The 14,154-nt window shown below is 48.0% G+C and overlaps 1 protein-coding gene across 1 annotated transcript in view; it reads left to right on the plus strand.

Moving 5' to 3' along the window:
• Positions 1-4,695, plus strand: part of LOC149347225 (uncharacterized) — a 30,690-nt gene extending 25,995 nt beyond the window's left edge. The window contains exons 8-9 of the mRNA XM_089541526.1: positions 2,323-2,358; positions 4,312-4,695. Coding sequence (XP_089397652.1) covers positions 2,323-2,358; positions 4,312-4,488 — 213 coding nt within the window. The 3' untranslated portion in view covers positions 4,489-4,695. The remainder of the gene's footprint in view (positions 1-2,322; positions 2,359-4,311) is intronic.
• The last annotated feature ends 9,459 nt before the right edge of the window (positions 4,696-14,154 follow it).

Here is a 14,154-nt window from a genome sequence, read left to right on the forward strand (position 1 = left end):
TAACAAAACGGCCTTATGCTCGATAGTAGCCATGTTTATGAAAAACAGGTGCATTACCCGCTAAATACAAATACGAGCTGTATGGTTTCCTTGCCGTATAAGCATTTGGCCTCACTGTCAGCGTACTCTACTGTGACCGGCTAGTGTACTTATGCACTTTCTACAAATAGTTGGTGTGCGGTGCTGTGTTCCAGGATATCGGTTATTCCATTTATTTGGCAGAGTATATTTAGCATGAAAAGGGGTGAACAGGCATGAAGCGTCAGGTGCTTCTAAATGCGCTCATTCTTACTCGCGTGCAATTTGCAATTTGCAACGGAAGTGCAATTTGTCTTCTTCAAACGCCGTCGGCCCACTTCACGAAATCATTCACTATATTATGGCATCTGTGATTTGGACTTGCAGCCATTATTTATTTATTTATTTAGTGCACACGTCGAATTCTCCTAATATGGGTAGTACATGAAGGGCTATTATAATGTGAAGAGGATGCAGAAACATACAGAAGTATTTTAATAGCCCATTAGTCAATAAGATTTTAGAGCCTACATATACCTGCGCTACATGTCTAATGTAGAGTGGTGATCGTAAGCAGAACATGCGTCTCATCTTTTACTACTACTAGTATCTCGTAGTAAAATAAACCGTTAACCCTAATATGCCACGTTATTTTTCTGATAAGTGCGCAGTGACGCGCGCCATCCGCAAGCAGATGGATTCACCTGAGCGAGAGGTGTTAGTCGCCGCTGAACCCCGTTCCCCCATCCACTCTTCTAGGTCCCTGCTGAAACGCTGCATACTAGTCGCTTGCATGGAATTATGGAAATATGGAGTTCATATGATCGGAAAAATATATGGACATCAATACACTTTTTGTATGGAGTCCATAAGCTTTTCATAAAAATTTCATACAACTTCCATAAAATGTTTTATGACCTCGAATGAATTGCGTAAGCTTCCATACGCGCTCACTATAATGTCCATGCCGACTCTATAGACTTCCTATTGACTCCGTATAAGCCATGTGCAAATATGTGAAATTATGGAACTCGCCTTATGGAAACTTTCAGTAGGGGTGAGACACTATTCTCAGGAGTAGCCGCTGATAAAGCGCCCGTGAAAGAACCTGCAGCTACGGGTGACGTTTAGCACCTGCGATTTAGAAGCAGTTGAAGGTCATTCGTCCTATGTCTCTAGGATCTTTCAATATTGTTCGTATATATAGCCCTGTTTTTGATCTATGTATTGTTTTCTTCACTGTCCCACCCCCTCTGTAATGCGAAAGCCCTGAGGGTAAAATAAATGAAATGAAATGAAATGAAAGTCTCGTGGCCGTTCACGAGTTCTGCAAAAATGTTGAAGCGGTGCTGCTTCAGTTTCCTGCTTCCTACATAGCCAGCTTAGAAAGAGGTACCCAGACATTAGCAGTGAATTCTGACACTCGCCACCAGAATTTCCTCATAGGCAGGACAGTAGGCGCTAGGTAAAATGAACCGGCGGCGGACCAGCAAATGATGACATTTTAGCTATAATGAGAGCAGCAATTTCAGCAGGAATTTTTTTTGTCGCTGAACAATGCCGATTGAATAAACAAACATAAGGGAACCCTATCGACAAGGAATGACGTGTTACATTTTCACTTTATGAGTGCTCTCAGTGCACGATATAGACGAAGGTAAACATACAGTTCTTTGGTCCACTCTATTTTGTGAAAACTAGCTGTAAGACATACAAAGTGAGCAGTTGTTATCACTTCTCGTTGAAGTTATTTGCGGTTCAAAATATCTCGTGTGATGGCTTGCTTGGTCGCGGAGCACTGTCTGTGATAAAGACGATGGTGCTCTCATGATTGATTTGCCTCGCTCTTCTGGTAGAAAGCAACTCTGGCTGCCCGAACAGGAGCCACAAATGTCTGCTCTTCACGAAAAAAATTCCTTTCCTCCCCGCACTGCACCTTTCAGGTGCCCTAATTTGTTCGTACAAAGTTGCAAAACAAATTATCAGACAAGATGCACTCTGTTGGGATTTTAATGCAGCTGACTTCCTGACAGCGCCGCCCATTATAGCTGAACTACACATTTCACCGTACTTGAATAATTATTTCATTATCATTTTGCCACTGCGCTTGCGCGAGCACTTCATTCCACAATACTATTTGCAAGCCACAATAGCACGGGTAGTTCGTTGATAATTAGCTACACGTTAAAAAGTGCACCAAATCGGAATTGGTCTTTGCGAGAGAGCGTTAAATACTAGTGAACAGATCTTATGCATGCTCTTTACATCTGCGCGTATGACATGAACTCTGTCTCGCTGTTTCAGGAACCGGCCGTGCTTGGATTGTTAAAACTTGTTGTGGTGAGTACAAAGACTGCTCCATAAGAGCGTGGTGGACGAATTTGCATTAGTCAGCGAAGTCTCAGAACCTCTGTGACAAAGGAATAATGACACGGAAGTCGTCTACAGAACGCTTTGAGCGTCGCACGGAAGATAAAATCAAGCCGTACACGAACCATTCCTGTCAGCCTTGCTCCTACTTCGGAACCGCGAGCAGCGGGCTCGACAAACGTTGTACATGGGTGGCTATTTCATTGAAAGGAAGCTAACAGTACGCATGAGTCGATTGCATGCCGGACACTTTGAGCTTAGGTGAGACCCAGATTGTCTTCTTCGAACCTGCCTTATTGAGCTTGCACTGTAAGGCACTTGCGCGAGAGGGCGGACAACGTATACAAGGCCAAATTTAAACTCACCACAATGATATGAACCACCATATTTCTTGTTTTCTTTAATGACACGTCAGTTACAATGTGAGGTTTGCTAGTCACTACAAAGCACAATATAACTTGGTTATGCGCTGCAAAGGAGCAGTGGGCATCCAATGTTCCGCCAGATGCGCAAGCAGCACAGGCTATTGGCCCAGTATTGAAAATTTATTGCCAAAGGCGGGTCCTACAAAGGACTATAGTGTAACCATTCCTTTGCAATATTGGGCCATTTATAAGTGCTGCTTGGGTAGTGGGCTCGTATTTCGCTGTGCCCAGCTCACCGCCTGACATCAGTGGCCCCCACTAGAGTGCTTAAGAAATTGCTAGGAACTCGCAAACAATTCAAGGCTCCATTCCTAGCAGTGAGCGAAAGGTATCGTTACTAGAGCAAACAATGAGTAGAGAACGTTCGCGCATTTCAGCTGCTGGGTCAACGGTAAGGCGACCGGCTCTTGCGTAGAAGCGTGCTCACTTAGATATGCACAAGCAGTCCTAACTTGTCTGTCAATGGGTTCTCCTGGAAGGACTTACCTAATTACGCGACCCGCCTCTTAGTCGTAATTTCCCGCTATAAGTTTAGCCTAGACAGCTTGATACTGACGGCACACGAGACGACTTATTCGTGCTTTGGCGCGCAATGCGCTATTGGCTGGGAGAAAGAGGGAGGTTCGAAACGTTCGAGTGCCTTTCGCATTACAAAAATGGTCTATTGAATTTTTATAAAAATAATCTGTCGACTTTCTGCCCTCTTCTTAATAGACTCTATTGCCTCCCTGTAGATATCTGCTTCTGTCTACTCATAGTATACTGCTAGTATACTGCTATAGTGCTCTATGTGTATGAATATAAAACAATATATTGTCTTTAGACTCCCGATAGGATTTATACTATGCATATAGTAGTCTATATGGTTTATGTCTAGAAAACTGTATGATTTATGGCCGCTAAATGTGAATTGCGATAAATCCATATATTGCCTATAGACTGCCTTTAGCATTGCAATTGTCCTATAGACTACTCCATAAAATTTGCCTACAGAAAGTTCATAGCTTTTATAGACAGCATTTTATTGACAATCTATAAAGTGTCTAGAGAAATATTTTAGGATCGATATTAAGGCTACGGGCCTTCTTTATAACTTTGAGAGGAAATGCTGTAACGGACGTGAAGAGTACACTTTTGTTGAGCTTGTGAGATAGCTCGCGCTTAAACAAACCCAAGTAACAATACAGAGGAAAAACATCAAGCAATGTAAGAAACCTTGTGCAGCAGTCTTCGTGGTGGCCAAGAGCTATTCTCGCGGAATACTGTCGGACCGACCCATCGATCGCGCCTGAACGTTTGTGTTTCATGGCGCAGCGAGGAAGTGGTAAGAGCTCAGGAGTGCAAGGTGACTCTAACACTTGTCTCGGAGTCCTCTCTGTTCGAAGAAAGCGTGGCGTTAACCCCTTTTTAACAGAAGGATTTATCCAAATTTTCAGCACTGACTGAACTTTCAGTTTGCTCACATTAAGTGTGTAACGCATCGTTTTATCTTTTCCAGTGCCTTATTGGCTACGTCCTCAACACGGCTCCCAGTGACACCTCCAAGCTGTTGGTCTGCTTTATTGTAACATTCTTCCTCAGGATTTTTGGACCACTGGGCTTTATTGTTTTCAAGCCTCTTCTCTGCGCATTTCTAAAGGCCGTTAAAGTGACTTGCCCATCCCTTACGTGCTGAAAACGTCCACTTTATTTTGCGACTGTACTTTTTGGTTATGTCAGATCTGGTGGCGGAGTGCATGTGACTCATCCAGTGAAAAGAGGGGCCCTGAAGAGGACACTTTACCCAATTATACTTGGCTTTCGTCCTGACGTGTGCAAAATCTACCTTTGTTTTCTCCTACCCTCCTCTACCTTAAAGTCCTATAGAAAACGGTGATGGGTATATGCTGTATGCGCCTTGGAGGAAAGGGTTCAGTGTCGGAGCCACATTCGGTCTTTCAGCCCATAAATGTTTTGTGAATTGTGTTCCAAATATTAGGTTGCCTATGAAGATATTCCTTTTCACAGGATTGTTACTGAATATATTTTTTCTGTACCGAAGCGGTCATGTCACCAAAAATAAACAGGCACTACGCTTTGAGAGTCGTTTACTTTTAAGCGGCAGCATGTAGGTGATCCAGAGCTTCGTCTTTGTTTGCCCGCATTGTGAAGCTCTGGAACAGCAGTGCTGTCTGTAGTGCCCTTTTTCTCTCGGCAATAAATTTAGTTCTTCTGGTAAATAGTCTGTTTTACGCAGAACCAGCCGTCTCTCAGGTCGCATGCTTTATTGTGATGTGTTAGGCACAGTTGTTGACTGACGCACTGAGTGCTTAACTGTAGGGGTTCTGTGCTATTTCCTAAATATATGCTAAGAGGACAGCTATTGTGTGAGTCCTGCAATAAAAAGGTAAGCGTATTTAAAATAAATTACGCTGGTCCATTTATATACCGGTTCAGTGTATCAGCTTTTGAACAACGTAGAAATACATGAAAAATTTACGGTCTAATCAATGTTACGCATGGATTACGCCACTTGATGAAAGTATGTAGGCTGTTCCTTGTTTTCTTGTGATGCATACGTAGCATCCGCTTTGACTAAATAAGGCTTTATAGACTCGCTTAATTACATTAATAGTAAGCACTAACTTCACAACAACGCTGACGTGGTGCGCTTCGTCTGCGCAGTGTCCTCGCCTGCTCTCTTCGTACCAGTACGAGCATTTGTTGTCAGTTTAATTTTATTATTTTTGGTGGAGTCACACATTCCATCTAAGTCCGGTGCGTCAGACATTACAAAGACACGAGAGTTGGCATAAGCACGGACATCTGATGCACGCGCTGAAACAACCAATTTTGCAAAAAAATCCTGCTACGCAGGACGAAAACAAACACGGCAAGAAGTTTGTGCGAGCGCAGAGAAGCTCGTGCGATGCAGACCCCAAACGCATGCTCGAAGACTGCAGAAAGTACCTAAGAAACAAAATTTCGGACACAAATGGGATAATTCTTCATCCACTTAAGCACTGTAACGATAATTTCCTGGAATCTCACCTCCATTTTTTATGGAGGTATAACATCCCAAAGTTACTCAGGCTATCTGGGACGTCGTAATGAAGGGCTCCAGAAATTTCAACCACCTGGCGTTCTTTTAACGTGCACTGACATCGCACAGTACACGGGCCGCTAGAATTTTGCCTACATCAAAATTCGACCGGCGTGGCCGGGATCGAACCTTCATGTCACTTAAAACACTGCATGTTCTCCCTAGCAGCTTGGTGCCCTCGACTGTCGGAATGTTTGAAGGCGTAGAAAAATCAAAAATTGTATGCCAAGGGCTCGGTGCAAGACACGCAAGAGAAGGCCGTGAGACCGGTGCAAGGCGGAAAGTGCTTCTTCCCAGCCGCATGGCGTTGCCTGAGGCCGGTGTCAAAGCACGAGCAGGAGCGTTGCAGTCCATAGTGCTGCTGGAGCTCTTCAGCCCTCAGCGACGTCAGCGCAAGCGCTTTTAGCGTGAAAGCACTATTTCACTAGCAATCCCAAAAAAGGTAAGGGGTGTCGGATGCCTCTCAGATACATGCTGAAATAAAAAAAATTGGAGGCTTATCAAGGTTAAGCCCAGTGGATGCGAAGCATGTCCTTAGCGTTTGGAGACATCTTGACCGCATACACGACCGGCGCAAAGACGCTGGCGCGGTTGCGGGCCAAGAGACTGACGCGACGGCGGGCGCACGCCGCCTCATCCCTGGCGTGACGTCACATATCACGTGATGCAGCGATGGTGGCGCCGCCGCCGCGTCGCGCGCGACGGCGCGAACCAAAGCGTGGAGGCCTCCGCCGGGCGACGTCCGACGGCGCGATATGAGGCCCCATCTGCAGCCGGAGTGACGTCGTCACGTGACGTCACATCATGTGATCTCACGTCAAGGTCCATGGTGGCCACCGCCAGGAGGCGACCGACGGCGCGATATGAGGCCCCATCTGCAGCCGGTGTGACGTCATCACGTGACGTCATGTCACGTGACCTACTTGAAGGTGACTTGAAGGTCAATGGTGGCCACCGCCGGGCGTCGCGCGAAGGCCTGAAACCTATGTTAATATGCTTCGCATAATAAATATTGTCACGACTGGGTCTCGAACCCGCGGCGTCGTGAACAGATCATCTTCGCTGGCCACTGCACAAGAGCACAATGCTATCGTCCCGGAGCTCTGAACTTTATGCGGCACCTTCAGCAACTTGTGCGCCGCTGCTGTGAACAATATGGGGCGCCTCCACCAAATTGCGCACCGTTACTCTCCACTTTATGGGGCGGCTCCAGGAACTTCCGCACCGGTGCTCTGAACATTAGGCAGCGGCTCCAGTATCATGCGCTGCGGAGCTCTGAACGCTATGCGGCGCCTCATTAACTTGTGCACCGGTGCTCTGAACATTATTGAGCGGCTCCAGGAACTTGCGCACTGGTGCTCTGAACATAAGGTGGAACCTTTAGCAACATGTGCACCGGTGCTCTAAACATAATGGGCGCCGCCAGGGTTTTTCGCACCGGTACTCTCAAGGTTAGGCACCTCCAGTAACTTGCGCACCCGTGCTCTCAACTTCAGGTGGCACCTCCAGTAAGTTCCGCCCCGAAGCTCGGAACGCCATGCGGAGCGTTTAACCACTTGTGCACCGGTGCTTTTAACTTTATGAGGCGTCTCTAGTATCTTGCCCACCGGAGCTCGGAACACTAGGTGGAACTATCAGCAACATATGCACCTGTGCTCAAAAGATTATGGGGCGCCTCCAGCAATTTGCGCACCGTACTGTCAACATTAGGCTCCTCCAGTAACTTGCGCACCCGTGCTCTGAACGTTAGTCGGCGCCTCCAGTAAGTTGCGCAACAGAGCTCTGAACGCTATGCGGAGAGTTCAGCAACTAGTGCACTGGTGCTCTGAACAATAATGGGGCGCCTGCAGCATCTTGCGCACCGCTGCTCTGAACGTTAAATGGCGCCACCAGTAATATGTGCACCGGCAGTCTCAACTTCAGGCGCCTCCAGTAACTTGCGCACTACTTCTTTGAACGTTAGGCGGCGCCTCTAGCAACTTGCGCACTCGTCCTCTCAACGTTATGGGGCGCCTCCAGGAACTTGCGCACTGGTGCTCTGCACATTAAGTGGTGCTTACAGTATCTTGCGCCCCAGGGCTCTGAACGCTAGGTGGCACCTTCAGCAACATGTGAACCGGTGCTGTAAACATTTTGGGGCGCCTACAGCTTTTTGTGCACCGCTGCTCTGAACGTTAATCAGTGCCACCAGCAATTTGCACACCAGTACACTCAACGTTAAGCGCCTTCAGTATCTTGGCACCAGTGCTCTTCACTTTAGGCGGCGCCTCAAGCAACTTGCGCACCGGTAATGAGAACATTAGGTGATGCCTCCAGTATGTTGCGCACCGGACCTGTGGAACGCTAGGCAGCACCTTCAGCGAACTCTCCACCGGCACTCTGAACATTATGGGGCGCCTACAGCATCTTGCGTACCGCTGCTCTGAACGTTAGGCGGTGAAACTAGCCATTTGCGCACCGTTACTCTCAACGTTAGGCGCCTCCAGTAACTTGCGCACCAATGCTCTGAACATTAGAAGGCGACTCCAGTATCCTGCGCACCGTATCTCTGAACGCTAGGTGGCACCTTCAGCAACTTGTGCACCGGTGCTCTAAACACTATGGGGCGCCTACAGCATCTTGTGTACCGCTGCTATGAACATTAGGCGGCGAAACTAGCAATTTGCGCACTGTTACTTTCAACGTTAGGCGCCTCCAGTAACTTGCGCACCGGTGCTCTGAACATTAGATGGTGACTCCAGTATCTTGCGCACCGGACCTCTGAACGCTAGGTGGCACTTTCAGCAACTTGTGCACTGGTGCTCTAAAAACTATGGGGCGCCTACAGCATCATGCGCACCGATGCTCTCAACGTTTGGGAAAATTGCTGACCCTTACAAATAGGGACGTAGGCTGGTACCCCCAACAGAGCCAAAATTGAAAAATAGAAAAGCTGTCGCGCAGAGGATAATACATTTATTCTGTTTACGCCTGGCAGTGGCGTATCCATAAATTTTGTTCGGTGGTGGGGGGGGGGGGGGGGGGGGGCGGCTCATGTTGCAGCGCCGCCTCCTTATAGAATTTCTGGAGGGATCATACGCAAGAATAATAACTGCATTGCTTTATGGACAATGCCATTGTGTATTAGATAACACTACGCATTGTCTTGACAAGTAAAATACGTATTTTTATGCGAAGCATATTACTAGAGCTACACTACAGCCCGTCGAGCGCGGCGGTGGAGCTACCATTGACCTTTAGCGTGACCACGTGACACCACGTGACAATATGACGTCACAGCAGAGGAGAGATGGGCTGCCGGCTCGCGCGGTCGGCCGCGGCGGTGGAGGCTTCACATCAGAGGCGCTGCAGCTGACCACGTGACGCTACAGCAGCGGTATAAAGCTGAGCTTGCCTCGCTCTCCGGGCACTTTTCTTTCCTTTTTCTCTTTCCTCTGATCTTTTAACTCTCTTCTATCTGCACGTGGCAGCGGTGGTGGCTTGGCTCGAGCCAGTAGCAGGCCCGTGCAATTTCCTCTTCATCCTTCTCTCAGTCACAACAACACAACAACAACAACAACAACTCTCCGGGCACTTACGAGGCGGCCAGGTGTTGGGATGTCGCCTAGAAGCAGGGCTGATTTGAGCGAGAAGCCAAAGCTTGAGGGTGCCACAGAGACCGATGAAGAGCGGGATGAACGTCTGGCTAAGCGGCGTGCTCAATATGCGGCTCGGCGACAACGTTCTACAACAACTGAAGAACAAAGCGAGGAACTTTACCAAGCCTAGCCATCAATATGCTTCGCATCTGACTAGGCTTAACCTTAGCTAAGCGTCAGCCATTTTTTTAAATAAAAGAATGCATTCGTATCGTATGTCTTAAAAACCGTGGCACACTCAACTGTTACCAATGCTTCCATATTTGTGCATATTTAATAAGTAAACCAAATATCATACGCAGTCTAAAACTATATTATCAGTTTGAAACCAGCAAAGCAGTGCATGCCGATGATATGAAAAACGCAAAGGCCATGAAATGAGCAAGTAGAGGACAAATATTTTAATTAATCTTTGTCGTTCAAGAACCTTTATATTTTTCTGCCTATGCGACGGCCAGGAGAAAACCTCAACGACGCTGTCCTTCGTTCCAGTTTGCTGCGCAGCAGCAGCTGTCAGCGGTCATGTATTACGAGTAATTGCACCGAAATTTTAGTCGCAGCAGCGAGCACATGTATACGGGAGGATTTCTGCAAAATATACATTAGAAATGCGAAGCTAAAATGGAGTATTAGAAATGCGCAGATGCGACTTGATATAGGTTAAAAAGTTTCCCTGGAAACAAAGTCACTGTAAGTATACACAAAACTTCGCAACAAGATGTTTAAATACTCGTAGGTCTCCATTAAATCTACGTATCTAAGCAAAAGTAACTCTAATAACGCGTCAAACAGGGCAAATAAACTTCTTGCGCAATCACAGATCGTAACTTTACACACGGAAAGACAGAATCCAGGCAAGAACAAAACTACGATAGCAGATGTCGTGACATGTAGTTGGGCAGTGCTGCGGTCGGGGACAGAAAAAAATTCAGGGAGGGGGGTGGGGGCTGAAGCCCCATAAGCCCCCCTGGCTACACTCCTGAAACCTGGTATAGGCGTATCACGTGTACCCAGAGTTGAGGTCGCATGACAGATGTACCCACTGTGAGGCGAGAGGGACCCTGGACCCCATAAATTGTGAGTCCCCGATTCTCATCGGAAAGGCAAAAATATTGATAGTAGAGGAGCCTAAGAGGCCTTGCTAAGAACCCCGTACCCTGAGTTTCAGCGCACCACCATCCACCTAGTGGAAGGGACCCACTCAAGGACTGCCAGCCAGCCTCTAACCACGGACGTGAAGCTGTCTTCCAGGCCTGCGTACCGGGGGTGGGGGGCAATGCCTTTTCTGATTAAAATAAAAGTTGTTCAATCAATCAATCAATCAATCAATCAATCAATCAATCAATCAATCAATCAATCAGTCGATTACATCCGCACCTCCTCAGCCTACTGATGCGAGCCCTTGTTTTAATTTTTATTTTATGCTTTATTGTTGAGTTATGCGTTCCTGCTGAGGCCAGTGTTTCGAATACTTAGAGAGGACACTAGCATCAGCATCAGTACACATATTTGATGCACGCGCTCAAACAACCAAAATGCCAACAAAACGCGCCTACACAACGAGGAAGAGACGGAAAGAAGTTTTATTATCCAACAAATGGCATTCCCCCATATCTCTGGGCACTAGGCCGGGAAGGCAGAAGGCACAGCTTTAGATGCTAGGGGGGAGGTCTTGTGTCCCGGTGGACTCTTCATCCAGCTGGACGAGGCGGAGATGGAGCTCAGTGTGCGAACTACGCAACAGGTTTTCCCAGGTTTTTCTAGAGTCGTTATTCACCGCCCTCCCAGGGGAATTTGGGCATCCCCAGATTATATGGTCGAGGGACACTCTCAACCCACACTGTGTACACTCTTCTGATCCTACCTCCGGGAACGTTCGGCTCGCCAGAATCGGGTGAGGATACGAGTATGTTCGGAGTCGTCTCCACGTGACTGCCTGCGTACTAGTAACGAAGGGTCTGGTGGGGGCAGAAGCCTACGTTCCAATCTGTAATACCGAGTAATTTCCCCATATTTTGCCATGCTTTCACCGCTCCCTTTCCCGAGGGGGTCCACTAGCCCGGTAGTATAAACCTCCAGCTAGCTTTTGAGCCACCTCGTTGCCGGGGGACGGCGGCACGCACCGGTGTCAACATGAACACAATTTTTCTCGCAATTTGCCGCTGGGCGGGAATTTTCGCCGTCGTGGTCGAGATTTTGCTTGCACTGAGTTTTGTATGGTAATTTTACTGTCCCTTATGATGACATTTCCTTCCCTGCCGACGCAAGTCAGTGCTACGGCAACTTACTCCGCCTCTGCAGCAGAGCGCGCCCTTAAGGAAGCAGCCGTAACGGCATTTCCGTGGCCGTCTACTACCGCGGCTACCGCGCGTCCGTCGCGGCCACCCGTGGCCACCTACCCATCTTATTACGCTGGGGGCATATTTGTAGGTAATGGGGGGATGGTTAGCCAACGGGCAAGATAGTCCTGGCTGTTTTTGTTGCGCACAATCTCCGAATCTGAGATGCACGCACGGCTTCCGCCAGTTCCACCCACGTGTTGTGCACCCCGGTCGACAAAAGTTGCTCCGTGGATGTGCACGTGAGTAAGCCCTGCACGCGCTTGACGCATCGACGTATTAATCCGTTCATTTTCATCTTTCCCACAGACTTCAAGTCGAGATAAGGCATAGAGTAGCTACCTCTGCTGAATATGAAAGCTTGTACAAGCCACATTAAAATCTTTTCTTTTAATCCTCGCCCTTTGCTCGCAACCCGCCTGATGAGGCTGGGTGTCTCCATCGCATGGCTCTCCAATGACTTTAGAGTCACTCCATTTTGTTCGTGATACTCGAGAACTAGGGTCGGGAATTCGTTTATTCTCCAAAAAACTAGCGCGGCAACAAGCGTGTGGCAGCTCAGAGAAGTTTGTGCGAGGGGGACCACAAACGCGTGCTCGAACACTGCGCAGAATGCATAACAAACAAAATCTCTGGTGATTTGAATGGGATAACTATTCAATTCTTTGTTTCCGTTTACACAATAAAGCTTTAAAATCCTGGAATCTTCCTTCATGCCACTTAACCCATTGTGCGTGGTCTACCTGGTCGGTTCATGCCGTCGATAGTCGTAACGTAGGGGTTCGTCGGACATCCACAAGTCGTTGGCGCAGAAGATGTCGAAAAAGCTGCCAGGCCAAAGGTAGTTGCAAGGGCTGGGGCCTAGGGCTCGGTATCAGAGAAGTGAGGGAGGGACGTGGGTCTGCTGCAAGATAGAAATTGCTTCTTCCCAGTCGCATGGCGTTGCGTGAGACCGGGGTGGAAACTCGAGCAGGAGCGTAGCATTCCTAGTGCTGCTCGTTAACATCCTTGCCTTTTCCTCTCTCTCTCTCTCTCTCTCTCTCTCTCGATCTCTTCAGCCCTGAGCGACGTCAGCGGAAGCGCTTTTAGTGTGAAAGCACTACTTCACTAGCAATCCTGCAAAATTCGAGGTGTCTCTGAAGCCTCTGATATATCTGCAGGAATGAAATAAGCATTGCCGTAGCTGGGTTTCGAACCCGCGGTGCTGCGAACAGATCAGCTTTGCTGGTTACTGCACGTGAGCATTATGTTATCGCCGCAGCTGATCACATTTCTTCACTATCGCGCGCTGCATTACACATCGTCGTCATCATCCACTTCTCTCTCTCTGCGCAAGTCACAAAAGGACAGGAAATGCGCATAACTGAGGTCATAGGTCAATTGAAACCTTAATAACGCTTTGAGCTACGTGGCGGTAGTGACAGAGAGTTGTGGGCTGTTTGCGTTTGCGCTCACAACGTTTTGGCAGAAACGCGGCATTGGAGCATTACGCTGGCCCTCCACGGTGGCTCAGTGGTCTCTGAGGGCGCTCGGCTACTGAGCCACAGTTTCCGGGCTCGAACCCGGCCGCCGCGGCCGCATTTCTATGGGGGCGAAATGCAAAAGGCGCCCGTGTGCTGTGCGATGTCAATGCACGTTAGAGATCCCCAAGTGTTCGAAATTGATTCCGTAGCCCTCCACTACACTTGTTCGCTCCGGACCATGGGATATTTTATTAAAACGGTTGTGTGCCTAAGTTTCTGATGTCTACTTGATAGTTTTCATATATGCATAGCACTCTTTTTTAGCAACCATTAGCCATTTGTGTTTTGAGTTTGCCGATGTTCCTGATATCAAGATGCCACGATGACACGATGACGGTATGACACAATGGCGTTGATGGGTTAATGCCCATGTACTCAGAATTAGTCATTTCGGCTTTACATTCAAAGAGCTCACAGAGTCCTTCTAACACTCCTGGTGCAGTGGTGCAGCGGTTAAGCGATGAGCCGCTCACCCGGCAAGTGGCTGTTTCAGACACAGCCACCGGTGGAACTAAATGCCGTGGTTGCACTCCCCGAGGAGCAATCTCTCGCGAATAGTCATTATTTCCATTGCCACCTTCCACAGTGAGCAGCTTGCTCGCAGTCCGGAGGGCAGGTTGCGGGAACGTCACAAGGTCATGTGACCAACTTTTCCCACTTAGGTTGCTTCTGGAAGAATTTTGCGTCGATTTTTCACCCACAGTCGGCTACTACGCCGGCTTTTCTAAGATACTGAACTCTTAACGCTTTCGCCTTAGA

This window comes from Amblyomma mixtum, chromosome 4, assembly GCF_055824585.1.
Source record: "Amblyomma mixtum isolate Tamu chromosome 4, ASM5582458v1, whole genome shotgun sequence".
Lineage (NCBI taxonomy): Eukaryota > Metazoa > Arthropoda > Arachnida > Ixodida > Ixodidae > Amblyomma > Amblyomma mixtum.